Raw genomic sequence first — 26,647 nt, 5'->3', positions numbered from 1 at the left:
ACAGATTTCTGCACCATACTAATTAATCTCACTTTGGAAACAGAATAATCATATTTCATCGACAGCAGAGTCAGATTTTAAAATGTTTTTTGGTTCAGCAGCACAGTAAGTCCTTCAGTGGGTCTACTCCTGCTGCTGCTGCAGTTTTGTTGGAAAAAATCTAGATTACCATCCGTTTAGGGTCAATCAGACAGATTAAACAGTGGTTTCAGATTTTAAAAACTTTGCTATATTGTTTTAAAAACTGCATTAAGTTTCTCCTACCGGAGTCGCATCTGCTGGGTTTCCTGGTCATCATGAAGCTTTTTGTTCAGTAATGTTCTCCATTTATTAGTGCCATTAATGTAACACACTGGATATTTGTTGTTTAACTGCAGCAGAAAATGTGTTTTTAAGGGCATTAATATGCGAAAGTAAACCTAGCTGGATCTTTTTGCAAATGCAGCAGATGTGCCTAGATGTATCTTTTTAATTAAAATTGATTTAAATTATGAAATAATTTTTTTTCCCCGTAGCTGGCAGATTACTACCTCTGTAGTTGTGTTGAATTAAAAGCCGAAACACTGTTTCTTCAAATATTTGTGTAATTGCAAGTCAAATGCATCACAACCTTCTCTACCGTTGTCACATTTGTTCCTAATATCACACAGCTTTATCTCAATTCAAGGTTTTACTGTTTTTTCTCAACCGTTCTACTTTTAAGGGCCGGTTGTACCAGAATATATTGATAAAACCCATTAATAAACCATTAAAATATTAATAAATAGCTGCCTCTGCATTCAATAAGTACTTCTGAAAATTAAATAATACTGAACATCTTGTCACATCGATCATTCTCCAGGATTTTGCTATTGTTTCTGATTCTTTGCAATCAAAATCAATGATTTTGTGAAGCTGATTCAAAAATAATTGCAAGGTATGATGTTAAATGTGACTTTTTGTTACTCTTCACATTGACTATGGATTATAATTTGACATAAAGTAAGACTGAGGCAGCAGAGTAGAAGAAGTAAGAAATACTGCCACCTGCAGGTGGAAGATGGCATCACTTAAACTCAATAGATTTGAAAATTTTTGGTGAAAATTTCCAATAAATTAAGCATTAGCGAGACAAAATGTGGGAATCAGTTGATTTTTGCATGAATTTTCAACAATTGGAAGAACTGATGGCCACATAAAAAGCAACAGTGGGCCGGATTTAGCCCCCAGACCTTGAGTTTACCCCATTCTCTGCACATCTTTCTACAATCTTTCACACTTATTTGAATGATATTTAGTTAAATTACATCATAAATGCATGAGAAGAATCCCCTTGGATGAGACTAAATATGAAAAAGGAAATAAAGTATTCTTCAATGCCTTGAGTTTCATTATCATTTCATCCGTTGTGTTTAGATTGTGCTTCTGTTTAGACTTGTGGAAAATTATCTAGTAATGTTTTTTAATAGAAACGAAAGGGTTGGACATCAGATTAAGCTTGTTAGAAAGTAAAGCACTGATCTTGTATGGAGTGAAAAACTGGACAGAACCATTTGTGAGGGAAATAAAAGTATAACATAGAAAATATTTGAGTTTTGAAGTGAGTGAAAAACAAAGTTTGCCTGTTTTATCAGTTTTACTTAACAGGAAATGATCAAATAAATGTGTTCTTACCAAGTTTTTTTTTTTTTTTTTAGATTTGCCACAAGTGTACAAGAACACACCACAGATTCTTGTCATCATCTAAAAAAATAAAAATCAAAAACAAAGTATAGTTTTACTTATTCTAAAAGTAATAGTCTGTTGCTGCTGGTCAAATATAACCTACTCATCACCACCAAGTGTGATCACCTCTGTGAAAGTCGAGTTTTATCAAAGTGCGCAGAGAAACCTAGAGTTTTATAAACAGTTACAAGTCAATCATCCAACACTGGAAAATATTTTTTACAATTGAAAAGCATTTAAGACCGTTTTTAATCTTTCCAGCAGTTATAATTAAACAAGTTCATCCCAAAAGCTTCACTCCTCAGCCGGCATTTAAAAATGATTTGGGTTTGTTGTGCAGCTATTCAGTCAGTAATGAATTTCTCTTTATAAGAGTTTCCTAGCGTTAAACTTGGGCGTATATGACTGACAGCAGCAAACCTGCAAAAGAAAAAGAATCAATTCAGATTCATGGCTCAGTTAAAGTCCAGACAACACGCCATAGGATTGTGCAAAAACAAATCCACTGAAAACTTTTGTGTCTTTGTAAAGAACAGAGAGTGATGTAAAACAGTCACTCGCTACAGTTCAGGAAATTGTAAAACAGCCGAAACACTGAGTTCCTTTAGATCTAGACTAAAAACCGACGTTTAGAATTGCTTTTGTACCATTATTAATGAAACATTAACCAACCTTTTAATGTGTAATGACAGCACTTGGAAAATAATGTTTCAATTGTTGATTGTGTTTTTATGATGTAAAGCACTTTGAACTGCCTTGTTGCTGACATGTGCTATACAAATAAAGTTGATTTATGATTTATTCTGCATATTTTAAATGTTTTCCTGCTCCAGCAAACCTCAATCTCCAACTTCTGCAGCAGCCTGATAGCAGGTGGAGCTTATTAAGGGAAACATTTAACAGGTTTATTTGAGCACAGGCCCTACAGGACCCACATTTTCCACCTGTTAAGCTATTAAAACACAGGGTGTGGTTAATTTTGTATACAGAAAACCATTTGGTTTTCTGTTTAATAATCACAATGTGAACAGTTTGTAAAATTATAACCTGGTTGCAATTGAAACTCTTGTGCTGCCATCCATACAAATGCAAATTTTAACTCATATGCAGCAAACATTTACCATGTTTATGTACATGAAAGGTTCTAAAGCTACTTTCTGTTTATTTTAAGCTGTGTTTCATGTGTTTCTGCAGGCATTTGGCAATGCAAAGACAGCAGAAAATAACAACTCCAGCCGCTTTGGGAAATTCATCCAGCTCATCTACCTGGAAAGTGGCGTCATCAGAGGGTAAAACATCATGTGCTTCCTTATAAACACTGCAAAAATACAAAATCCTGCTAAATATTTTGGTCCAGTTTCTTGTGCAAATGTCTTAGTACAAGTAACTTCTCAGCAAGATATGAGTTTGTCAATAATTCCTCAATATTGATGAAAAATACTAGTTCCACTGGCAGATTATTTCACTTGTAACATGAGAAATCATCAACAAAAACAATTACTTTTATCTTGCTCAAAAATTTATTTTGTCTTCACGTGTACTAAGATATTTGCACTAGAAACTAGACCAGTTTTTGCAGTGAAGATGGTGGATTTTACATCATTTCTCAGTGGATGGCTTTTATTTATTTCTCTTTTTGTGCATAATTTACAGAGCATTTGTTGAGAAGTTTCTGCTGGAAAAGAACCGCCTGGTGTCTAGAGCTAAAAATCAAAGGTATGAAATATTAAATCTTCAAATAATCAACTCACATTATGATCCAAATATTGTTTAGGTAATAAATTTCTTGTTATATCTGTATAACATTAATATCTAAATGAAGCCACTACGTTTACTATTAATGTAAGCCAGTGAAAGTTAAGTGTTTTTTGCGGCGCCTGATCCTCAGGAACTTCCATGTCTTCTACTGTTTGCTGATGGGCGCGTCTAAAGACGAGCGGGAAGAATTTCATCTACTGAAGCCGCAGGATTATGTTTATCTCAACCAGGTACCTTTGATCCACACGCTTTACTGCTGCAGAGAAAGAGGAAGTGACAAGCTAATATAAAACACAATAATGAAGCCTCTGCTCTGTCTGATTAGACCGGACCACTTGGCCATTAAATCTCTCATCAGCATAATGCTAAAGGCTTATGCTGTAAATTAACACTAGAATTGTGTAAAATCGAAACATAATTAAGCTCTGTCTACTCATATTTCCTCCTCTGTCGTAGATGAAGGGATTCAGCTTAACACATTTCTGAAAGTCTAAAACATTTGTTCCTCTTTCATAAAGTGAATTGCGAAAGTATTTATTTTTGTTGAGGAATTTCACAACCACCAAAATCTATTTACTTTGGATATGTGATAAATCAACACTAAATGGTGCATAAGTATCAAATGGAAGCAATTCATACGTGATTTTAAATTGTTTTCATTTTTGTTTGTAAATAAAAATCTGAAAAGTGTGGCATTCGTTTATAAATAGATAGATAGATACTGGACTGTGTCAAGTATATTCAATTTAGTTTATTTATATACAGCTAAAAGCGTGTTTTATATTCCTATGACTGATAATAACTTCATGAAACCCTATTTATTAACAATACATCTTAACATGACGGGTATAAAATGTTGCCTTGTTTGTAGGTTTAATAAAGTTGCTGGTTGAATCTTCTTCCTCTTTTTTTTACTTTAAAAGTTTAAAGTAAGTTACTTTCAAAGTTTTAAAATATCTGAAAATTTTTCAAAAATACTCATAAGATTATTTTATCTTCAACTGAAACCTTTTTAGGAAGAAAAAGTCCATTTATTAAATATTTTCCTCCAGATTTCTCTATGTAAGTGTAGCCAATTCTTGGTCCTCAGTTATGTCTGTAATAAATAGAAATAAACAAAACAAACAAACAACTTCACCTCATTTCATTTTACTGTTATATGTACTAGCATTCCTGGGAATTTCCCAGTGAATGCTGAATCATTACTGATAAGAGTTTGGACTGGTTAAATGGATGAACTATGCACGAACACATTGTTTCTGATTTTTTTTTTTTCTTTCTGCACTTTTTCTGCAGGGGGAGTTTAATTTAAACGAGGAGGACGATGCAAAACAGGAGTACAAAAGACTTCAGCAAGCTATGGAGATGGTTGGATTTTTGACCGCCACTAAAAAACGGTAAATGTGGTTATAATCACATTACATTTCTGAAATGCCACAAGCTTTAGCAAAGCTTCCCAAAGTTCTGACAAAAAAAAAACCTATCAAGATGAGATGAAACGCTTCAAATTTCGTTTTTAAAGTCGTCTTTGAAAACAAAAATGTTTTGCTTTGGTGTTTTTAAGAAAACTTATGCTAGTCTGAAAGCTCAATTGATAACTTTCTACCATAATTCATAATAAAATGTAGGAAAATGCATTGATTTTTGCAGTAGCACTCAAACATATGCTGTTTCATACTTCTAGTTTAAAGTGCACACATGTTTGCCAAGCGAAGTGTAACTGAAACTAAGCTCTATCGAGTAGTTTCTGCTTTCTATACTGGTGTCGGTTACGTGTCTGAGCCTGTCGCTGTCGAGCGCCAAAGAAATGCAGCAAATATTCCAGCCAGCGCCCCAGATTGCCTCAGGACACAACGTGCATCAGCTGCATAGTTTGTTACGTGTTCAGGTTTGATTTCCTGGTGAATATTCACACACAGCAGCATGGAGGTGGAAGATTAAACATTCAAGTTTTTATTCATCAGAAGTGGTTATGTGTTCCCTAATAGATGTTGTACACATAATGCATTTAACATTTATTTTTTTGAATCCTTATTATATGGTTATGGTCAGATAATATCAATGTCAAATCTATTTATATAGCACTTAAAACAAACGAGAATAAAATAAGTTTATGAAAAGAGAAAGATGAAAAATAATAATAATACAAAAAAATAAATAAATAAGCATAGTTACAGATTGCTCTGAGGTTTTACACCACTAGAGGCCATCATAGTTCATACTCGACTGAAAAGATGAGTCCCTGCAGTAAGTTTGGAGATTTGTACTTAAAAAACACTTATGTTTTATGAACTAAATAGTTAGTTGGTTAAATGAGGTTTTAAACAAATTAAGTTAAACTGAATAAAGTGAAGTGAAATGTTCGTCTTATAGGCAGTGACGGGGGTGCTGATAAGTCAGTGTTTGTGTTATCATTTGATAAATTAATTAATTGATCATTAAATTAGGTCAAGGTTTACAAACATTTATATAGAGTCTGGCTTTCAAAAGACTGTCACACTCAGGATATTTAAAAAATCTGTTTTCATAATTAGGATGAAGAGAATAAGTCTTAGATTGGAAACGATGAACTGGGATGAGCTCAGATTGTCTGGTTTCTGTGTAACATCAGAAAACTCAGGAGTCTATTAAAGTAAATCCTCTCTCAAGATGGTGGAAAAATATTATTTGGGAATCCTCTCCATTTTTGCAGATGCAGAAAGGATGACTTTAGGGGTAACAATTGAGATAAACTGCTGGTGAAAAAGTTGAGTCACTCCAGAACTTTCTGGAGTTTAAAAAGACTTAAAAACCACATTACTCCTTGATAAGGACAACCGACCCGTACGCAGCTGACAGTCATTCAACATGTTTGTGTTATTTCCACTCTAAAATTACTTAAAACCCTGTTTTTCTGTTTTTGCTTTGCAGCATTTTATCTGTGGTCTCTGCCATCCTGCTCTTGGGAAATGTGACGTACAGTCAGTCAAAGGATCACTGAAGTCCTGGAGGCTGGACCTGCAGAGGTTTTATCTTCACTGTCACACCTGCTTATGGTAATACTCATCACAGTATACTCAGGAGTTTATTATGGATACATACAACAATCCTGCATTAAATTTCGAAAATCTCTGTCACACTGCTGCATTTCTCTTGCATTCCCCTTTTTACAAATCTTAAACTGTTGCAAACTCAATTTAATTAGTTCACAAGCTAAACTGGGCTGCCACTTATTTTAGAATATTTTTTTGGACATATCAAAAAAATGTGTGGATTTGCATCAAAACTCAGATATGAAATATAAATTCAAAAATAAACATCCTCTGCTGGTTCTAATGTAGCAGCAACAACCCCAAAATAGACTTAATTAACCTCATTGTGCACTATGCAAAGATTCACTCACCTCAGCATGCCAAATTCTTGGGGTAGCAGACACAGAAAGGGAGCTTGACCTATTATTTTTTATCAAGTTTGTTCATAATTATTTGACCACTTCAAACCCCAGGAAGATCAGATGAAAGAATATATAGATAAAAATAAATTACTCTTTATTCTCTTTACTGGAACAAGCTGGGCATTTTTCCCCCTCCATCCCAGTAGTTAACATTTTCCCCCCCCATCCCAGTAGTTAACATGCTGGGGAGGAACGCATCAGCAGTGATGATTATAGTTGATAAAAGTGACAGAAAATGATTTTTCACTAAACGCTCATCGGTTCTTCATGTTTGGACTCGGGTTGGGTATTTATCATTTATCGGGAATAATTTCTTATAAGAATTTTCATTTATTGTTATCTCAATAAATTGCAATTAATGGTGAAGAACTGACATTATTATTGGAAATGCTATATTTTTCTATTGTTGCCACCATTTGGTCCATGAAAGCATCAGTAAATATCAGTAAATTGGAAACGTTGTGCAGTTTAGTGATATAAATCATACTTCTTTTAGTAAGCGATATCCTAAAGAATCCCATTTCATTGGGAATGTGTCAGTATTTGCGTTGGCGTATGAATTTGGTGTCAAAAGAAGTAATTAATAGTTTATAATCATCATTTTTTTATCATCACAACAGTACCGCAAAATATATAGTGATAGCTAATCTGTGTTATCTCTATTTCGTTTTATCTGCAGGTGAAAAAGGAGCAGCTGGTGACGACTTTAACCAAGAAGAAGGTAGTGACTGCAACCTCCACTGTGGTTTCATCCTACACACTACAAGAGGTAATTACTTTGAATTTATTAAGATCCTTTATTACCTGTAATTAAACTATTATGTCCATTTGTCAGTTCGGTTTTATGGTGTTGCCATATGTTTAATTTTCCTTGTTTCATTTCTAGGCCGTGTCAGCCCGTGACTCCATGGCGAAGAGTTTGTACAGCGCTCTGTTTGACTGGATCGTCCTTCACATTAATCACGCAATGATCAACAGACGAGACATGGAGGAGTCCGTCTCTGTGAGTCAAAAAAGTTAAATCTTGTTCTATAGCTCTCTGATCTTTCAGTAAATGTTTGTAGATGATGTGAATATTATCAAAACGATCTAATATTCTGTTATTTTAAGAGCTTCTGTTCTGTTTTTAGTGTTTGTCCATTGGTGTCCTGGACATGTTTGGGTTTGAGAACCTCCAGAGAAACAGTTTTGAGCAGCTGTGCATCAACTACGCCAGTGAGAAGCAGCAGTTTTACATCAACCAGAACATCTTTAAGTTTGAGCAGGTTGGTCTTTGTTTTCCTATTATTATTTTTATATCAACACAATATAACATTCACATTTCTCCTGCTTCTGCAGTTAAAGTTTTTTTTAAGTTGATTTAAATTAATTTTGTGGGAGGTTTGTGATTATTTGTTTGCCATTTTATTAACTTTTAGGAGGTCTATGTGTCAGAAGGCATAACCTGGGAAAACATCAACTTTACTGACAACAGTGACTGCATCCAGCTGATCAGTGACCCGTCAGACGGGCTCCTCCACTTATTGAACAAGGAGAGCAAGTAGGTGAAATTTTACATTAGAAACCACTATTTAACAATTTGGAAATGGGGAGAAATATGCTTTGGTGGAATAAAATGTTGAAATGTGAAGGGATTTGCTCATAAACATCAACCTCTGTTAGTTTTGAAAATCAGCTGGAACAAAAAAGCAGCTGCGCTGCATATGAAGCAGTGCTGTGCCTGCAAAACGTTGTGTTATTTTTGTGTTTAAATGTATAAAATACAGAGATTTTTTTTTCTTTCAGATTACTATCGCACTAGGCTTCATAAAAATACAACAATGATTCGTGGGTTTTCGACTTGCATGTGGAATATTGCGACCAGAGGTCCAGTTCGTGCCAAAGTTATACATACCCCTGGAAAATTTTGGTTTAAATTAATAATTTAGTTTTACCAACGTTGTTCTTTTGACTGGAAATCATGTTAACGTCCTAATGTTAGGAGTCCTAAGACTTGAAATGTGCAAAATGCTTGTTAAAAGTTATGAAAAATGTTTGACTAATTTTAATGTCGATAAAGTTTTTCCATCTAGCAAAAATATACATTTATATAAGAGCATCTAAAAGTAGCCTTTTACATTTTTTTCTTCTTGATATCTCATTTTATACTAGGTTAAAACTTGTTGGTTGAGCAAAATTAAGTTAAAATCTAAAATGCAGCATAGGACCAAGTTTTAACCTGTTCAGTTTAAAACTGTTGGGTCAGATTTTATACTTTTAAATATGGTTGCAGGGCACTTAACAAAACAAAATTCAAAGGTTTAGGAAACTTAAAGGCTAAGCAAGAGCAGTTCACAGCAGGACTTGATAATCCAGTTTTTTAAATATTCAGTTCGGGGTTTAACTTTAATTTCATGCATGACTCAGAAATCAGAAACAGAGTTTTCTGTTGCGGTTTTATTCATTTCTTTGGCCTTATTCACTTTCTCAGATATAAAATAGATATAAAAAAAAGCTATTTTTCTTTAATTTCCAGTCTCTCTCAGGTTCCTTCGGCTCCCAGATGAAACCCTGCTGGACAAGTTTAAACAACACCATCAGAGCAACCCTCGCTTTGGGGTCTCTCCCTACGTGCAGGAAACTTTTACCATTGAACACTTCGCTGGAAAAGTTAAATATCACATCAAGGTAAAACTCCCCCAATGCAAACATTTCTACATTCCAGTTAAGATAAAAACTTGTCATTCAGCAACAGGAAGTTAGTGTGTAGGAAAAGATTCAGAAAATTCCAGATAAAGCTGACTGGTAACAACACATGTAACCTTTCTATTCGCCTCAGGTTGACTTCACGACAGACACATTTAGGTTCATGGTATTTATTCTAACAAAAAAACCAATCAAGTTGGTGGTTAACATCAGTCCAGCAGCTTCTACCCCTATATATTAAATAAAATATTATAAATAACCCTAAACAAACTACAAAGCACTATCTCCCAATGTGCATTTGGCAGCAGTTAATAGCACTTAGCAACAATTAACATTTGTAAAATTAAATATAATTGAAATGGATAAGCATTAATAATGACAACAGTCAAAATCATATATAAAATATAGCAAAATTACTCATGAAACACTGTGTATTATTAAATTTGTCTAAAATGTATGTTAAATATAATACTAGTAAAGAAACACAGAGCTGATCCTACTATATATCAGTTACAGCAGCAGAAAATGGGGGAGGAGCTGTCAGTTACAGGTTACTATGGTAACCACCAAGTACCAAGAGTAGTGTGACTGGGTTTCAGCCAATCAGTGCCAAGGAAAATAAATGGAGCTTCTGGATTGGTTGCTTTACAAACTTCAGCCACCAGTATTGGGCTAAGCAATATCAGCTTTATAAGCTGCATTTAAAAAATATATTTTATGCTCTGTGAAAGAAATCAGCGAATAGATGGATTTTTCACAATTAATTTGGAGTTAAAATCCGCAAAAACTGAACCGTGAATACAGAGAAGTTCACTGTAGTTCTTTTTATTAAAAGTCAAGAGAAAGTTAACATAAAAAAATCTCCCAATATTCCAGAATGTTATAAATAATAATTTTGGTAACCCTAACAAATCTAAAACAATAAAAGTTCAGTTTTCCTTCGTGACTGCTTGACACAGTGCATATAAACTTCAGATCTTAACTGTAGATTTTGACGGTGTTGTTTTTAGGATTTCAAAAAGAAAAACACCGAGCACATGCGACCTGAAGTCGTATCTCTTCTGCGGAGCAGCAAGAGCTCCTTCCTGCTTCACTTGGTTGCATCCAACCCTGAAGCTTTGTTCAGATGGAGCATCCTCCGAGCGACCATCCGCATCGTCTCAGTCTTCAAAAAACTCCTAAAGCAGCAGACTGAACGGAGTAAGGAGACTTTTTCTCGTTTGTAGGGCTGTACTGAATTTTCCAAGTGACTCAATTAGTATATGCATTGCATAACTTGCATTTTGTGTAAAATAATTTAAATTATTGTTAAACTTTCATCTTAGCTACTCCAAAACAAACCCCACGGACACCAATCTCAGCTTTAAAAAGGCGCAGCAGTTATCTGGAGAGACTGTCTGGGTAATTATTACTACTTATAATAATTAGGGTTCGATATACTTTGACCTATAGTAATAACTTTTCTCTTGTTTCTTCCCACACCAGCTTTACCCTGGATTTCTCCTTTGATTGCTCTGATGAACAATCGCTCGATATGTTTGAGGACATCTTTGTCAATTATGAAGAGAAAAAGTGAATAGATGATATGTTGTTAGCTTCACAACTCAGAAAATGTTTGTCTGAATGTTTTAACCTAATATTTCCATATTTTTTCTGCAGGAAAAATAGAGGTAGTCGACAAAAGCAGATCATTCCAAAGGTAAAAAGTAGCCAAACTAAAATGAAATCTTTATCCTGCAGTGCTTTGCAATTCATACTAATTAGACACATTTTTAATGTTATAGCCACTAACTTTGTGCTATGTCTTTGGATCTTTAAGTTGACAAACACATAAAGTGGACACTTATCAGGAAATTGGAAGAAAAATTATTTAATAAAAAAAAAAAAAACATCTGAAAAGTGTGGATGCCATTTATTTCTCCACTTTATTTTGAAAGAGCTGCAGAAATCCATAATTCAGAAATATTAATCTTTAATCAGAAATCTGTTAGTGGTGAATTATAATAATCTGTCCTAATATAAAATACCTTGTTGGCCTAATCTGTGTTATGCAATACTAAAACGGCACGTCACTCTGAACATACCATTCCTATGATGAAACATGGTGATGACAGAATAATGCTGTGGAATCCCTTTCTTTGGCAGCTGATGGAAACAGAATAGATTGTTATATTCAATCTCCATTCAGTCTGAGTTTGAGCTATTTATATTGGGTACATACTTTCAAAATGTACCCAAAACCTTCCTGCTGTCAGTCAGCTGAAAGCTGAAATCAGGGAAATGCAAATGGAAGATATTTTTATTTATATATTTTTGCAAAAGGAAAAGAAAGGAAACCCAGTTTCAATTTCATCCCACTTCACAGTTATGCAACTTGGTGTTGTTCTGTCACATAAAATCTCAAGAAAATATATTTACGTCATTGGACTCTCTGGTTTAAAAGCGTGAATAAGATCAACGGTTGTGAAAACATCTGCACCTTGCTGCACACGTAAACATTCAGAGCTCCTCTTGTGTTTATCCTCATTATCTTATTTTGTCTTTCATCAACCAGAACCTCGTGAGTTTGAGTTCACTCCATCACATCGTTGGTCTGATGAAGCACGACAGAACGAGCAAATCTGTCTTCCACCCTCACCGGCGAGCAGATCCACCCACAGTTGGCGCTCAGTTTCAGGTTTTTCTTCCCTGCAATTCTGTGAAACAGCATTATTAAATATGATGATAGCCAAAACCTTGCTGGATGTTTTCACTCTTGATCATTTCTATAGTTTGAGACCTAAAACCATATTTGGTCTCTGCATGTATTTATCTCACAGACCTCATTCGGAAAACTGATTGAGACGATTGGGAAAGCAGGAGCCTTTCTTCATTTTCTGTCTTCGCTCTAATGCTGAAAAGGTGACGACATTTATTAATTTTCAGCCGCGTACTGCAGATTTTTTCTTTTTGTTATCAGGACAGATGATGACTGAGCATCTTGTCTTGATTTTATAGAAACAGCTGCACTTTGATGATGAAGTGGTGCTAAATCAAATCAAGTACACTGGCATACTGCAGATGATTCACATGCAGAAGTCAAGCTACAAAGCTAAATACACATTTAAGGTAGGTGATTCATTTAAAACAATTTATGTACGGCACCCTCTACATTTATTGGCCTGTCTGGTAAATATTTGTAAAAATCCTTAGAATAAATTCATGTTTTAGAAGCAGTAACACTGAAAGGTTTAGAAAATAATCAATATTTTTTAATTTGACTACATTTATTTTGTGTGCACTTTAATAGCCTCATATCTTACCAAATATTTGTGATCTATTTTGCCTTAGTACTCTTAAAATAAGACAAAACTAATTTACAAGTTCACGTTTTAAGCAAGATATTGGAGCTTGTTTTAAGTCAATAATTCCTTAATATTGACAAAAAGTACTAGTTCACTTATAACATGGCGAAAAAAAATCACCATAAAGGAATTATTTTCAGTTTTAACAACAGGGCAGCCACTTACTAAGACTTTTTACACATGTTAACCAAAGGGACCAATAAATATGGAGGTAGATGATTTTCTGAACTCTACTATAATTTTTTTCCCTGTTAACAGGAATTTGTTGAGAAGTTTGGGATTTTGCTTCCAAAAGGAACGACTGGATCCCCACAGGACATAACTGAGCTGTTTGAGAAGATGAGATTGGAAAAGAGCACCTACCAAATAGGAAGAACTAAAGTATATAACACTGCTTTCTTTCATTTTCTTATCCAGATTATTGCTCATACTTTCCATCTTTGTTTTTTTTTTAGATATTTATTTAGTGGATTTGTAGACTTGAAATAATCTTTTTGTTTTATTATGGAAATGTATCTTCAGGTGCAGAAACACATAAAATTCAGTTGGAAATAACACAAAAGCAAAGGGTTAGCCTTAGCTAAAACATGACCCGGCTCCACATGACTTAGTCCTGCCTTCAATCTGCTCAGGTTTTTCTGAAAGAAAAGGAGCGTCAGCTACTCCAGAGCACTCTGAACAAAGAAGTGATGCGACGGATTGTCACCCTGCAGCGCTGGTTCCGCTCCTCTCTCATAAGGATGCACTTTCTGCAAAAGAAGGATGCCACCATGATCATCCAGGTACAGCTGCTTTCTTACAGAAACGACAAAATACAACATCCTATTATATATGCAGAATTATTCATATTAATTGAATATAAAACTGACAGCAGCTAGATTAGGTATAACGATGTGGAAAAGTTTAAAGAATTGGGATGTAAAACGACAACTGAAAACTAACACTGTGAACCATGGATATGTTATTTCAAGAGATGTTATTGTAGAAAATAAATGTTGGTTTGTCTGTTTCCTGTCCCTTCATACTTTAACACTACTCCATATTAATCTATCACATCCATCCATCCGCTTTCTGTACACCTTTGTCCCTAGTGGGGTCTGAAAGGGTGCTGGTGTCTATCTCCAGCGAACGTTTCGGGCAAGAGGCAGGGTACACCTCGGACAGGTTGCCAGTCTGTCGCAGGGCAACACAGAGAAACAATTATGCACGCACACACTCAGACCTAGGGACCAATTAACCTGACAGTCATGTTTTTGGACTGTGAGAGGAAGCTGGAGTACCCAGAGAGAACCCACGCACGCATGCAAACTCCATGCAGACCTTCTTGCTTCAAGGCAACAGTGCTACCAACTGTGCCACTGTGCAGTCCCTAATCTATCACATGAAATCCCAATAAAATACAGAAACATTTTTAGGTTCTAATGTGAAAAAATGTGAAAAAGTTCAGTGGGTGTGAATACTTCTGCAAGGAACTCTACAATCATAATAAAAAATGTACAAAACTACCTCAGTTCTAAATTTAGATGCAAATATAAGTACGTATATACTAAACTAAGATGATATCAAAGAACAAACGGAGAGTTTGACCACAGAGTAAACATCAAACTGTATTTGTTGTTGTTTTAGAGGAGCTGGCGGGAGTTTTTTGAGAAGCAAAACCGAGCAGCAACAGTAATCCAGACGGCGTGGCGTATTTCCTGTTGCAGTTCTCAGGATGAAGCCAGGTACTATGACTAGGAGGCTTATACTATTTAGACTTCACAATCATATTTTTGGAAGGATAATTTATGGTAATTTAAATGATTTTGGTTTACTGTTGATGCAAACATTTTCTCTTAAAATCAGAGCACTAATCAAGGTGATTTTCTGTTTTTTTATAAATGAATAAGATTTTAATGCAGATGTAGAATACACTATTGAAAAGTATATTCAGTATCTTATGGCTGTTTTTCCATGAATTACTGCACCAGTACAGCAAAGCATGGACAAAATCAGCCTGGGCTGCATTGTTTGGTCTGGGGTCTATCATTTTTCTTTTGACAATCCTCCCTTGATTCTGACTGAGATTTATAGGTCAGGGTAATTTGCTGCCCAGTCAAGCACAATAATAATAATAATAATAATAATAATAATAATAATAATAATAATAATAATATGGTCATTCAAGTAGATTTTCATAGTCTTGGTGGAGTTAGAAGATGCTAACAAAGTTTAATCTGTATCTCTCTAGAGTTTGTCAACAGAGGAAAGCATAAAGTGCTCTAAAATGTATTGGTGAGAAACATTTAAAAATATTGGCAGTTAATATCAGTCAATATCCATAATTATTGATCAATTTTTCTTTGTTTTAAATATCTAAAGTGAGGTGACCGTTCCTGTTTTATTCAGTTTTCACTTCAAGTCATTTTTTATTATTATTACTATTTTTAAGCAGTTTTGAGGCATGGTGGCAAAACCTTAAATTGCTACTGCACAACTCACTCCACAGGTTGTTGCTAGGTAACCAAAGAATAAGTGAGTGAGTTGCTAGGTAACCAGAGAATGAGTGAGTGAGTTGATCCGACCAACCTTGGTTAGCTTGCCTTCACTTCAAAAACACAAAATCTTACCAAGTATTTTTATCTAGTTTCTAGTGCAAATATTTTAGTACACTTGAAATGAGATAAAACTAATTTACAAGTAACTTTTCAACAAGAAATATGAACTGTAGTTTTATGTATACTAAAATATTTGCACTAGAAACTAGACTCTTTTTACTTGTTAACTGATGAAAAGCTTGAGTCAAACTTCTGTCACATGGGTCTTATTTGATGCTTCTTGCCAACAGTTCAATGAAACATACTTTGAACAGGCAGCAAAACTTGGATTGTGTCATCAAGAGCCAATCGCCAGATCCAGCCAACAACCAGGCCGCAAAGAAGGACGAGAGCAAGCAGATAGGCGACGGCAAAGCATCTGTTCCCCAGCTGAACAGACCCTTCTCCGTCCCCCTGGACCACAAAGTTGGCAGCAGTAACCCTTCAATGTGCAAGCAATACATGGGCAATGACGGCATGAGGGAGAGATCCAGTGAAGACGATCTGACAGACACATCAAGTCCTGAAGTACATCGAAGGAGAGATAGGAGAGATGACGTGTTGTAAGTTTTATTGTGTTTGCCATAAACATGCAACCCTTTTCTACATAATATGTCTGCTACGGTAGAGATGCTATTTCCTATCTTGGCATTTATCCTCCCATTTTGACAAATACTTCAACGTTCACAACTAAACATGAGGGGGAAAAAAGTAGATTTTGTTTTACATCTTTGAGGTATGTGTCACTTTAGATGCATTCCAGGGTTGGGTAGTGTGTGTGTTTTGGGATCAAAGATGTGGAATAATGCATCGTTTTGCTCAGAGGAAGGAAGAGTACACAAAATATGTGCTCAAGTAAGAGTAGCACTACGTTAACATATTTTTACTCAGGTAAAATTAAAAAGTAGCCTTCCAAGAAGCTATTCAAGTGAGAGTAAAAAAGTATTTGGTAAAAAGGCTACTCAAGTACAGAATAATTGATCATAAAATCAGATTCAATGTCATCAGATAATCTAAAAATATAAAATTATGCACAAATTTTGATGTCTTTAAGCCTAAAATTAAAGCACTAGTTCAAACAAATTAAATAATTACAAAATAAAAATAGTTTAAATTTTTTTTCAAAGTAAAACATATGAAACTAGTACTTGTAGTGAGTTGAGTACTACCAATGACATTATATTGTGTTTTATTCACTTGGCCTCCAACAGGCTCAGCAGATAGAGAAACATTAGAACAACAAAGCCTGTTGTACTTAACCAAGAAGTCTCCATTAACATAAAGTATAGACTTGTGTCTGCATCTGATGCACTTTTGGTTAAAATATATTCAGTAAAGCTACTCACAACCGATAGAATATCCTGAAATTTTACTCAAGTTTAGCAGCAGTACTTCATAATAATATTACTCAAGTAAAAGTAAAAATTGTGGTGCAGTAAAAATATTCTTGAAAGTATTAGGGGGGGGTTTTCCCAAAAAGTTACTCTACTGAATGTAATTGAGTATGTAGTTAGTTACTACCCACCTCTGATTTTGCTACCTTGCTTTTCCTGTGTTGTCACCATTTAATGTTTTTTATTTTGTCACTTTATAGAATCAACTGAAATCTGAAAAAAGTTTTTCACTTTGTTTTTTGTTTCCTTCTCAAATAAAAATAAAGTCGTAAAGCAGTTTCTGTTGATGAACTGTCGAGCTCCTCTGGCTGCGAAAGCTCCTCCAGTCCCAAAATGGTAAGCTTGGCGTTAGTAATATTTCATAATCTAGAGCATGCATCAAATGTCAAGCCTTGGATTTTTTTCTCTCTTCTCTCCTGTGTTATTCATAACATGTTTGTTGGTTTGTAATAGACCTCTCTGTGTTCAGGACGCTAAGTTTTGTCATCAAGGCAAACTCCTAACTGGAGGTTTTAAGCATGTAGCGTCATCCCAGTTTGAGCCTTGTCCCTTTCTCTGGCCCTGTCAGGGAAGGGCTCGTCTCCGCAAGCCGAAAAAACACAAGCGGCGCTTAGCCTACGCCCGCAGCGGTTTGGTGTATAACTTTGGGGGCTCCAAGGAGAATGAGTACTGGAACTTTCCACTGCCTCCCATCAGCCCCACTGTGCCCACCCTGACGGGCTCAGCCAGTGTCATGGATGTCTGGCCCCTCAATTCCCAGGTCAAGGTACTGACCTAAAGGGAAGCTTCACTCCCACCGCTCTCCTCTCAACAACGACCCTGCATGCAAAAATCCCATGTGGACTAGCTGGATACCTTGCATTATTCTTGGAGCTCTATCTTTCACTCAACTGGAACATGAGCGGCTGCTTTCCAGAACTTTGGAACTGTCGAAGTCCATTTCCAGTGCTCATTTCTGAACTTTTCGTCTTTCTGACTTGAGCACCAGAGTCAGCAGGCACAGATTAGGTTTACGCAGAATGACAAGTAGCTTTGATATCAGTCTATTTCTTATGATTAAAATGTGCTTAATAACCATTGATACAACCGTTATTTGTTTCAAGCAGACATTAAAAAGTAAAAACAGAACAAAAATGACAAGACAAATGCAATTTTACACAATTTGTTTGAAAAGGAGCTGGTAGAAGATAAGATCTTATAATATCAACATTTTAGTCTCTCCACACCAGATAAACCCTTGAATAATTCCCACATTAAATGATGCTTAAACCTCATGTTCTCATTGTTGACAATACATTTATTTACACATTTATAACGTCAATAGTAGCCTTTTTGGCTTTTGAGAAACCCATCCTATATAACATATTTCCAGTTTTTTAAGCTGGTTTATATTTGTGCTTAATCCATCTACCCCACACATTGATATACAAAACTCTTTTTAGTTGTTCTGATATGTTGTTGTTGTAAATTATAGCCCCCCTCTCTGTCACAAAACATTTTTTGGAATATTATCAAACATTGTTGGATAGGTTTTGCTTTTTCACACTACAAAAACATAAAAAGTTACTAAGTATTTTTTGTCTAGTTTCTTATAAAAAGATGTTTTCCCCATGTTGCAAGTGAAATGTTTCTGCCAGTGGAACTAGTACTCTTTTAATCAATATCAAGGAACTATTGACTTAATAAAAGCTCCTATATATCTTGCTGAAAACTTACTTGTAAGTTAGTTTTGTCTAGTTTCAAGCGTTAAGTTATTTGCATGAGAATTGAGATGAAAAATATTTGGTAAGACTTTTGTGTTTTTGCAGTGTATTAAACTTCTATATGTTTGATTTGATTCAGCTCTTTCATATATTTTAAAGTGCTTGCATACATCTTACTAAATTAGCTGACATAGTTGCACAGTACCATGCTTGGTCTGTGCTTTGTTTCCAAGCAGCCATATTGTAAAATACAACAAAATCAGTACTATAAAAGTGGAAAAATAGTACGTATTACTAACCCGTGTCTGCACAAATAACACTTTCATACAGATTGTAAAAAAATCTGCTGGTGGGAGGAAACTGTCTTTGCATGACGGATGGAGATGGTGTAGTTCTGTTTTTATTTCCTGGTCTGGGTTGCGGTTCTGGTGGAGGAGCTGCTGGTAAAAACAGCTGAAGCAACAAAGTGGAGTGGGAGAACGTAAACTTCCAGTTGAGAAATGAACGAGAACTGTTTAAGTTTTCAGATTGGGATTTTTGTTAATCGCTTCTGTACTTTAATTTGCAGAACATTTGTGTTCTCTTGTTGCTACAGATGGTATCAGAACCGGACTGTTCAAGGTACAGCCTTCCAGCCAGACCAGGCTGTGAAGACACCGATCTTCAAGGCTCAAACCAATCATTTACGACTCCCGAGAAGTAAAATCATTTGCTTCATTTAATGATTTCAACATTTTGAGTTAAAAATTATATAATATTTATGTGATGCCGTACAAAATTTACTCTGATGATCTTCCTTTGCAGGATTGGGTTTTTTGGTAAACTCCTGGGGAGACGGGCGCACAAATCTTCAAACACTGAATCTCCAGTTGATAAGCATGGTAAATCTGTAATTATTTGAGTTATTTGAATACTGATGCCTTATGCACAGCTCCAGTAAATATTTTATCTTTTGCATAACTTTGACCAATTATATTTTGGCTAAAACACAACATTAAGAAGATGCATGGTCAGATTTATTGAATTGTATAAGGTAGAAAATGGCCACAAATCAAATTATTTAAGTGAAAGAAATGAGGTACAGTTTTTGGCTTATACAGTAGTATGCCCACTTTCTCTACAGTGGAGAAAACAAATATTGAACATGCTAATATTTTTCCACAGTAAATATATTTTCAACAAACTGATAGACATAAAATTCACTCCAAGCATTTATGGTTTAAGTTTAAAATTGTTTCAGTGTGACTCATAAATCAGAGAGATTTTAAAAAACACTGATTTTGCATTTTGTATGCATGATTCCACTTGATTGTACTTGCCTAAAAATATGTGCATATGAAAATCACACTATTGGGGTTGTACTGTGTTCTGCACAGAAAATCCACCTCTTCTATATCCTTTCAAGCTGTTCATAAGATCTAGATAGATAAATAAACCTGAGTATTTTTTCTCCTCATGGAAAAATTCTCCACATTTAGGCTGAAAGTGGTTAAGGAGGCACAAAAACATCCTATCTGTATTGACCGTTTGCAACTGCGTCACATAATCATTCGAGGCGCCATGACGGGCGTTTGGAAGTGAGAGGCAGAGCAAATGAAATTGTTTTCCAAAGTTGTTTTTGCCAGTTTATTCATGATTTCTCCTTGTCTGAGTCGAGCTAATTTGTCTGTGAACGTAACACACCTGGCTGGGGCTCATAGACGGCCGTATTTACAAAAGTTGGAAACAGCTAGCTTAGAAACCGACCCATCATACTTCCTCCCTCACTTCCGATGTGTTGATCAAATTACCGACTTTGCTTGAATTCACGGCACATTATTTATTTCACTACGCCATAAACAGCGTTTCTCTTTACACCGGAGCAACCTTAAAAACTTATAAAATGCTAACCAGTTTTTTCTCCATACATGCTACGCTACATGACGGTTCGTCATTGTCTCCATGGTTACCAATGGTTAGACACCTTCTCCATAATGCAATATTGGATATCATCTTTCTAATCATACTGACTTATCATACTGACTTACGTATAAGAACATAAATCTTCTTACCTTTAACTGCGGAAAATAGATGCATTTTTATCTGTTTAATCTGGTGACTTAATGTGGATCGTTCGTTCAGCTTGTTTAAAATTATTTTAACCGAAAGAAAATAAAATACAATTGAATATTCTGTCATTACTATCATTTAAAAATTTACGGGGAAGAATAGGTTATGATTTTTTGACACCACATGTTAAAATGACAGACGTTCATCTGATCCGGGCTGGAAGTGCTAATGCAAAAACAATCAGCAATCAGCCCTGCTTTGAAGCCAGACTTTCCTGGGTCGGGCTGTGCAGTGCAAAATGGGCTTTAGTTGCATGCACTTGTACATATATTTTTATTTTTGCCACAAGTTTCTCATGTGAACACAAATCTTCTCATGTGAACACAAATCTTCTCATGTGAACACATATCGTCTCATTTCGTGTCTCTCATCTGCAGTAACGTTGCCAAGATTCTCCCCACCATCTTACCAAATGCCTAGTTCCAACGAATCGAGGGTCCAGCGAAAATTTCCTCAAATCAGCCGAGCCACACGAGCGCTTGAGGCAGATGCGTCTCTGGATCGCGAGATCACCGATCCCAACGAACTGCGAAACCTTGACGAGTTCCTTGGGAATCAGGTGTGATAACCATTTAACAGCGTTGGTTTTGAGACAAATAGCTTGAGGCCCGTTTTGTGCTGCTCTTTGAATTATTCTCCTGCATCCCGTCATCTTGTAATTTATAATTTTATCACTTTGTCAGGTGAATGAGCTGCAATCAAGAGTGAAAGAACTGTCCGTAACGGAGGGCATTTTCCTCTCTGCCACTATGGAGTTCAGGGAAACCATCAAAAGCATGTATTCCTTACAAGTAAGTCACTTTTAAGACTTTCTAGTTGTTTCTTTTTTAGTTTTATTTAACAAATTCTTATGAATTTTTTGACCCATAGAAGCCCAAAGTTTGCTACAAAAGCCTAATGAATGGCTACCGTAACAAAGTGAGTGCATTGGCAGGACGGAGTAAGAAGTCAGAGGTCTCTCTGGTGGTCAACTTGTTCCAGTCTGTGCTGGACGGATTCATCAGAGCCGAAAAAAAACGAGGGGAGTCCGAACCAGCCAAGGTAGATTTTATGTTTTCATTTATCAGGCTTCAAACCAGGGAGAGAGTAAAGATCTTTTTTTAGTTCTGTCAGAGAATTAACTTCTCCCTTCATTCAGACTACCGGGACGGGAAAGAAGAGGAAGACAAATGAGAAATGTGTAAGTTAAACATCTTCTCTTGAGTTTATTCCTAATGAACATATTGAATAAACTGAAGTTGTTTCTGTAATTTTTGTCTGCAGATTGATAATCCTCTGGATCATCTGTTCAGCACATACCAGGTGAACATCATGCAGTCGTGTGACTTGTGTAATTCCTTCATCTGGGGAATGGAGAAAGCTTGCATGTGCAGCGGTGAGTAGACGGTCTGTGTATAATATCTCTGTTATTTTTTAAAGTATGCAAACACAGGTAACCTATTGGTAGACCTGGTTAAATGTGTATAAAGTTACAAAATAAGTTAATGTTTTATTGCTGTTATGTAATCTCACACTGGAACATTTTGAAGAATCAACATTTGAGTACATTTATTGCCGTGAGGGGAAAACACAAGAAATGTCAATGTTTTGGCTTGGGACTATATTAATTTCTCAATTAATACTACTTGAGAAATTAATATTAGCAAAATCCTTGGTGCCATAATTCATGGCGCTCCTATAAATTCTTATAAAACAAATGTCAACAAACTATACTTTTTATTTAATTAGTTTTTTTCTTTAGTATTTTTTAAGTTGATTTGATTGTAGCGAAACTTCCAGTTGGAATTCATTAGTTTGCAGTTTTTCTGGATCATAACTATCTGTTTGATGCTGTTCAAAATGGGAAAGGCGAGAGAGCATGCAGTGCAAGTCGGAAAAATGTGTTGGTTAATTTGGTTAATGTGCAGTGAGGGGGATGGTAAAAACAGTAACCCAGTGGATTTATTGTCAATTACCACCACCAACTGGTGAGGACTGATGGAAATATTGTGAATTATCTCAGTTTCCACAAAAAGAATTATTTACGTTTGCATAAACTTTTCTTCAATTTTAATAAAGTACTCCATATTGAGCACAAGTGCTTTCTCATCAGACCAAAGTGTCGCTTTTCTCTGATGAGACTAATGAACACACATCCAAGCATGAATACTAAAAAAAAGTTAATTATGGCGGAGGATGTGTGATGCTGTGGGCTTTGGGAAGCTTGTTAGAGTGAAATATGAAAACATTTTCAAGAAAACTCTATAGTGTCTTTCAGCAGGTTTAATGGTCTAAAGTTATCCAAAGGCCAAATTATCACAGAAATGGTTCACTGGACATAAAGTCAACAAACATTTATGGTTGTTTCAATTCATGGACTTAATTCTGAAGAAAACACGTGAGATGAATGGAAAAGGAAAAAAAAGAGAAGAAATGACTTTTATGTGAAGAGAAATGGTCAAAAATCCTGCTTGTCTGTGCAACAGCTGGGTTGCTGATAAATGTGGCTTTTAGACTTTCTATAAATCAATGTTTTGGCTTCAGATTATTTTTCCCACTTAGCAAATTGGAATTTTAAAAATGTCTGTGTGGACTTGCGCTCCAGTGAGAACAGACTGTTTATATTTATATGTAAAACTAAAGGTGATCTCTTTCCATTTTAGCCTGCAAGTTCGTTTGTCACAAGAAATGTCTAGACAAAATCATTACAGACTGCTCAAGACGGCGTTCCAGGCTGGTGAGAGCTCAACCTTTTTAAAAACTTATTAAATCTTTATCAGTAGATTATTTTCCTTTTCTCTAATCTTCTTGTTAGTATAACTCCTCTTGGTCTTTATTTGTGCCAGGTTGACAGTGTGCCAGGCTCACTACAGTTTGGAGTTCAAGTGTGCGTCCTGACCAGTAAAACCAACCCAGTGCCCAAAGTGGTGGAGCTGTTGCTGATGCATGTGGAGCTGAACGGCCTCTACACCGAGGGGATTTACCGAAAGTCTGGAGCAGCCTGCCGAGCGAAGGAGCTACACCAGATTCTGCAGACTGGTGAGAATGTTTCTGCACACAAGCTTTTAAACTTTTTTATTTTTTTACTTTAGTCAGCCCAGTTGAAGTTAACTTAAAAATGTTTAATTGTATACATACTTAATTTTTTTTTTTCTTATTTTGTTTTAAGGTCCTGGTTCTATTATACTTCAGTAACGAGCCACCTTGTTGTTCATTTTTTTCCTTTTTACTTTCATCTTAAAGAGATAAACAAATGAATAAATTAAAATAGCGTTAGGTATCCAAAAACTTACCTATCATAGTTTATCCTGATTTACAACGCATAAATAGAATATTTGTATTTTTTATGATTATTTTTACAATGCAAAATGATAAGAATAAATAAAAGTTTAGGCACTACTTATTTGAGAATTAGTATTTTTTCTCTTTTAAATAAAGAACTTAACTATTAAAATGCATATTCATGTATTAATAAAAGTTATTATATATTGGCATATGATTTATGCATTTATATAATTGTTAATAATAATATAAATTATATGCATTTAGGATTTTTAAACTTGAAAATTAATTGTGATTTGATCATTTAAAAATGAAATAATATTAATGAAATTTGTTATAAAAATATAATTTTTGAATTTCACAAAAGTAACTACATTTTCATTTGTTTTTGATTTTTTGTTATTATTATTTTGGATTTTTCTCTGTATGTGTCTATATGTATGTAGTAAAATGTTGTAAAGTTAAATGTTTAAGTTTAGTCTCTAATCTTGCTCCATCAGATCCTGAAAATGCCTGTTTGGATAACTACCCCATCCACACCATCACCGGCCTCGTCAAGCGCTTGGCTTAGAGAGCTTCCTGAACCCCTCATAACATTTTCTCTCTACAACGACTTCCTGCATGCTGCCGGTGACAGAACATTTAGATATTTTACTGTTCTGTTTGTAAGCTTGTTTTGAAATTCAGATAATTTGAAAATCCTTTAACTCCCCTTTTCCTCAACATGCAGAGCTGCCAGAGAATCAAGAGAGAATAAGGGCTGTATACCAAAAGGTCGATGAGCTTCCTCCTGCTAATTACAACACTTTGGAGCGGCTTATTTTCCACCTTGTCAAGTAAGAAGACGCTTGCTTCTCCTTTAAGTGATTAAGGCCTTAGATTTTAACTAGTTTCTATTTCAGGGTTGCAAAGGAAGAGAAGCACAATAAGATGTCACCAACATCTCTGGCTATTGTGTTTGCTCCCTGCATCCTGCGCTCAGCTGATACCAGTGACCCCTTACTTTGTATGAAGGATGTGCCCTAAAAGTACCCTGTAAGTAACCATAGCTAGCACGCTACTGTAACCTTTCATCCTGGTATGGTTTATTTAATGACTTACAATAAGTGTTTGTAAAACGTAATTTTTCATGCAGGTGTTTGGAGATTCTGATCAATGAGCAGCTAAGGCGCTACAACGAGAAGATGCAAGACATCCAGGAGCTGGAATATGCCGAGGCCCAGGCTGTCCATAAACTCAAACTAAGGAGACAAAATACGGTGAGACCACAGAGGCACAACCAAAAAGGCCTCTGATTGTAATTTGAATTTCCGGAAACAATATCCTGATCTCGTCTGCATCCTTCTGACTACTATGCAATCAAAAAATATGCATTCTATCATTAGCATCTCTTTTTCTAAATGATTGTACAAAACTACCACTTGCTGACAAAGACATTGTTCCCATCTTTGTCTAGATCAGTGACAAGCCTTCAGAAATTGTAATTTTAAGGGGGCAGTGTTTTGAAAAATCCACTTTTTAAGCTTTACATTATGTTATAATGTTATCTCATTTAAAAAGTATGTAGAGTCTTACATGCATGTTTGAGAAATCCTTCGATCTCCATGGCAACCATTCAACTGATCAGAACACCTGGGTGGCCCTAGCTCCGCCTTCGGGTTGCAGCTCCTCCTTGGAGCAGTCAGTTTTCAAGCTATCACAGAGAAGCCCTCCACCACCACCACCTCCGCTCAGCTCCTTCAGACTAGCAGCAGCAGCAATTAGCAAACACCTGGTTTAACTGTTCATCAGCTGATCTCATTATAAAAACATTGTTAAAGGAAGAGGAGAATGTTGTGATGACTTCCTGAAGGCAGAGTTTCAGAAAGAGCTTTTAAAAGTGTTTTTAAAGAGACGGAGGTCCAATTTCAAGCCGTTAAATTCCAAAGTAAAATTTTGTTTAAGTCATATTTGCTATATGTAGCTTTGTTTTTACATGTTTACTGGATTGCATGGAAAAGACATAATACTGCCCCTTTAATTTAATTGGGAGGAACAATTCACAATAATGAACATTTCTGTAAATGTGCCAGAATTATCCAAGATGCTATTTTTCATCTGTTGTCCCTGAAGGTTCAACCCGCAGCTGAGCAGAAGGTTCCACATCCACTGCAGTCTGATGAGTCCGACAGGACCATCATTGAAAGAATCAGATCAATCAAGCAAGAAAAGTAATACACTGTTATTTTTTTATTCCTTAAATTGCTGAAATGAACAGATTTGAAGCAACATTGTGTGGTTGTCTTGTCTTTTCCTTGCAGGTTGGACTTAGCGATCAGGTTACCTGAACTGGAGCAGGAACACTCGGACTCTGAAAACGTGGACTCTGCATCATCAGTGAGCTCAGACAGCCTGGACCAGCTGGGCAGGGTTGACTTGGAAGGTCAGTAGAAAGGTAAAGTACATCAACCTTCTTCTGGGTTTGTACAAATACTTTCAAAAGTGTCCATCCCCCTTTTATCTTTTTGGCTTTTTTCATGTTACAACAGCAAATTTAAGGTTATAAAGCAACGTATGCATATTTGGAACAAAAGAAAAATATAAAAAAATGTTAAAACAACAACTTGAAAAGCGTGGCATACCCTTTATTCTGATGGCCGTTTACATGTCCAAAATTCCTTGATGAGATTTAAATGTATTC

The 26,647-nt window shown here is 35.6% G+C and overlaps 1 protein-coding gene across 1 annotated transcript in view; it reads left to right on the top strand.

The window, feature by feature from the left end:
• Positions 1–25,226, top strand: part of LOC116721112 (myosin IXb) — a 35,885-nt gene extending 10,659 nt beyond the window's left edge. The window contains 39 exon segments of the mRNA XM_032564627.1: positions 2,899–2,993; positions 3,358–3,420; positions 3,593–3,692; positions 4,759–4,859; positions 6,373–6,439; positions 6,441–6,497; positions 7,575–7,664; positions 7,782–7,898; positions 8,026–8,160; positions 8,314–8,435; positions 9,421–9,562; positions 10,591–10,780; positions 10,906–10,981; positions 11,066–11,152; positions 11,240–11,279; positions 12,135–12,257; positions 12,400–12,438; positions 12,440–12,481; positions 12,578–12,688; positions 13,183–13,305; positions 13,557–13,706; positions 14,551–14,648; positions 15,752–16,063; positions 17,161–17,230; positions 17,463–17,660; positions 19,193–19,296; positions 19,402–19,478; positions 21,084–21,265; positions 21,390–21,497; positions 21,577–21,747; positions 21,845–21,886; positions 21,970–22,081; positions 23,349–23,422; positions 23,532–23,724; positions 24,468–24,529; positions 24,531–24,597; positions 24,698–24,803; positions 24,870–25,002; positions 25,103–25,226. Of these exon segments, the coding sequence (XP_032420518.1) occupies positions 2,899–2,993; positions 3,358–3,420; positions 3,593–3,692; positions 4,759–4,859; positions 6,373–6,439; positions 6,441–6,497; positions 7,575–7,664; positions 7,782–7,898; positions 8,026–8,160; positions 8,314–8,435; positions 9,421–9,562; positions 10,591–10,780; positions 10,906–10,981; positions 11,066–11,152; positions 11,240–11,279; positions 12,135–12,257; positions 12,400–12,438; positions 12,440–12,481; positions 12,578–12,688; positions 13,183–13,305; positions 13,557–13,706; positions 14,551–14,648; positions 15,752–16,063; positions 17,161–17,230; positions 17,463–17,660; positions 19,193–19,296; positions 19,402–19,478; positions 21,084–21,265; positions 21,390–21,497; positions 21,577–21,747; positions 21,845–21,886; positions 21,970–22,081; positions 23,349–23,422; positions 23,532–23,724; positions 24,468–24,529; positions 24,531–24,597; positions 24,698–24,803; positions 24,870–24,993 (4,170 nt within the window). The 3' untranslated portion in view covers positions 24,994–25,002; positions 25,103–25,226.
• Positions 25,227–26,647: the final 1,421 nt, after the last annotated feature.

The sequence above is a fragment of the Xiphophorus hellerii genome, chromosome 6, assembly GCF_003331165.1.
Source record: "Xiphophorus hellerii strain 12219 chromosome 6, Xiphophorus_hellerii-4.1, whole genome shotgun sequence".
Lineage (NCBI taxonomy): Eukaryota > Metazoa > Chordata > Actinopteri > Cyprinodontiformes > Poeciliidae > Xiphophorus > Xiphophorus hellerii.
The sequence above is the reverse complement of the archived record's forward strand: the minus strand, read 5'-3'. Positions and strand labels throughout refer to the sequence as shown.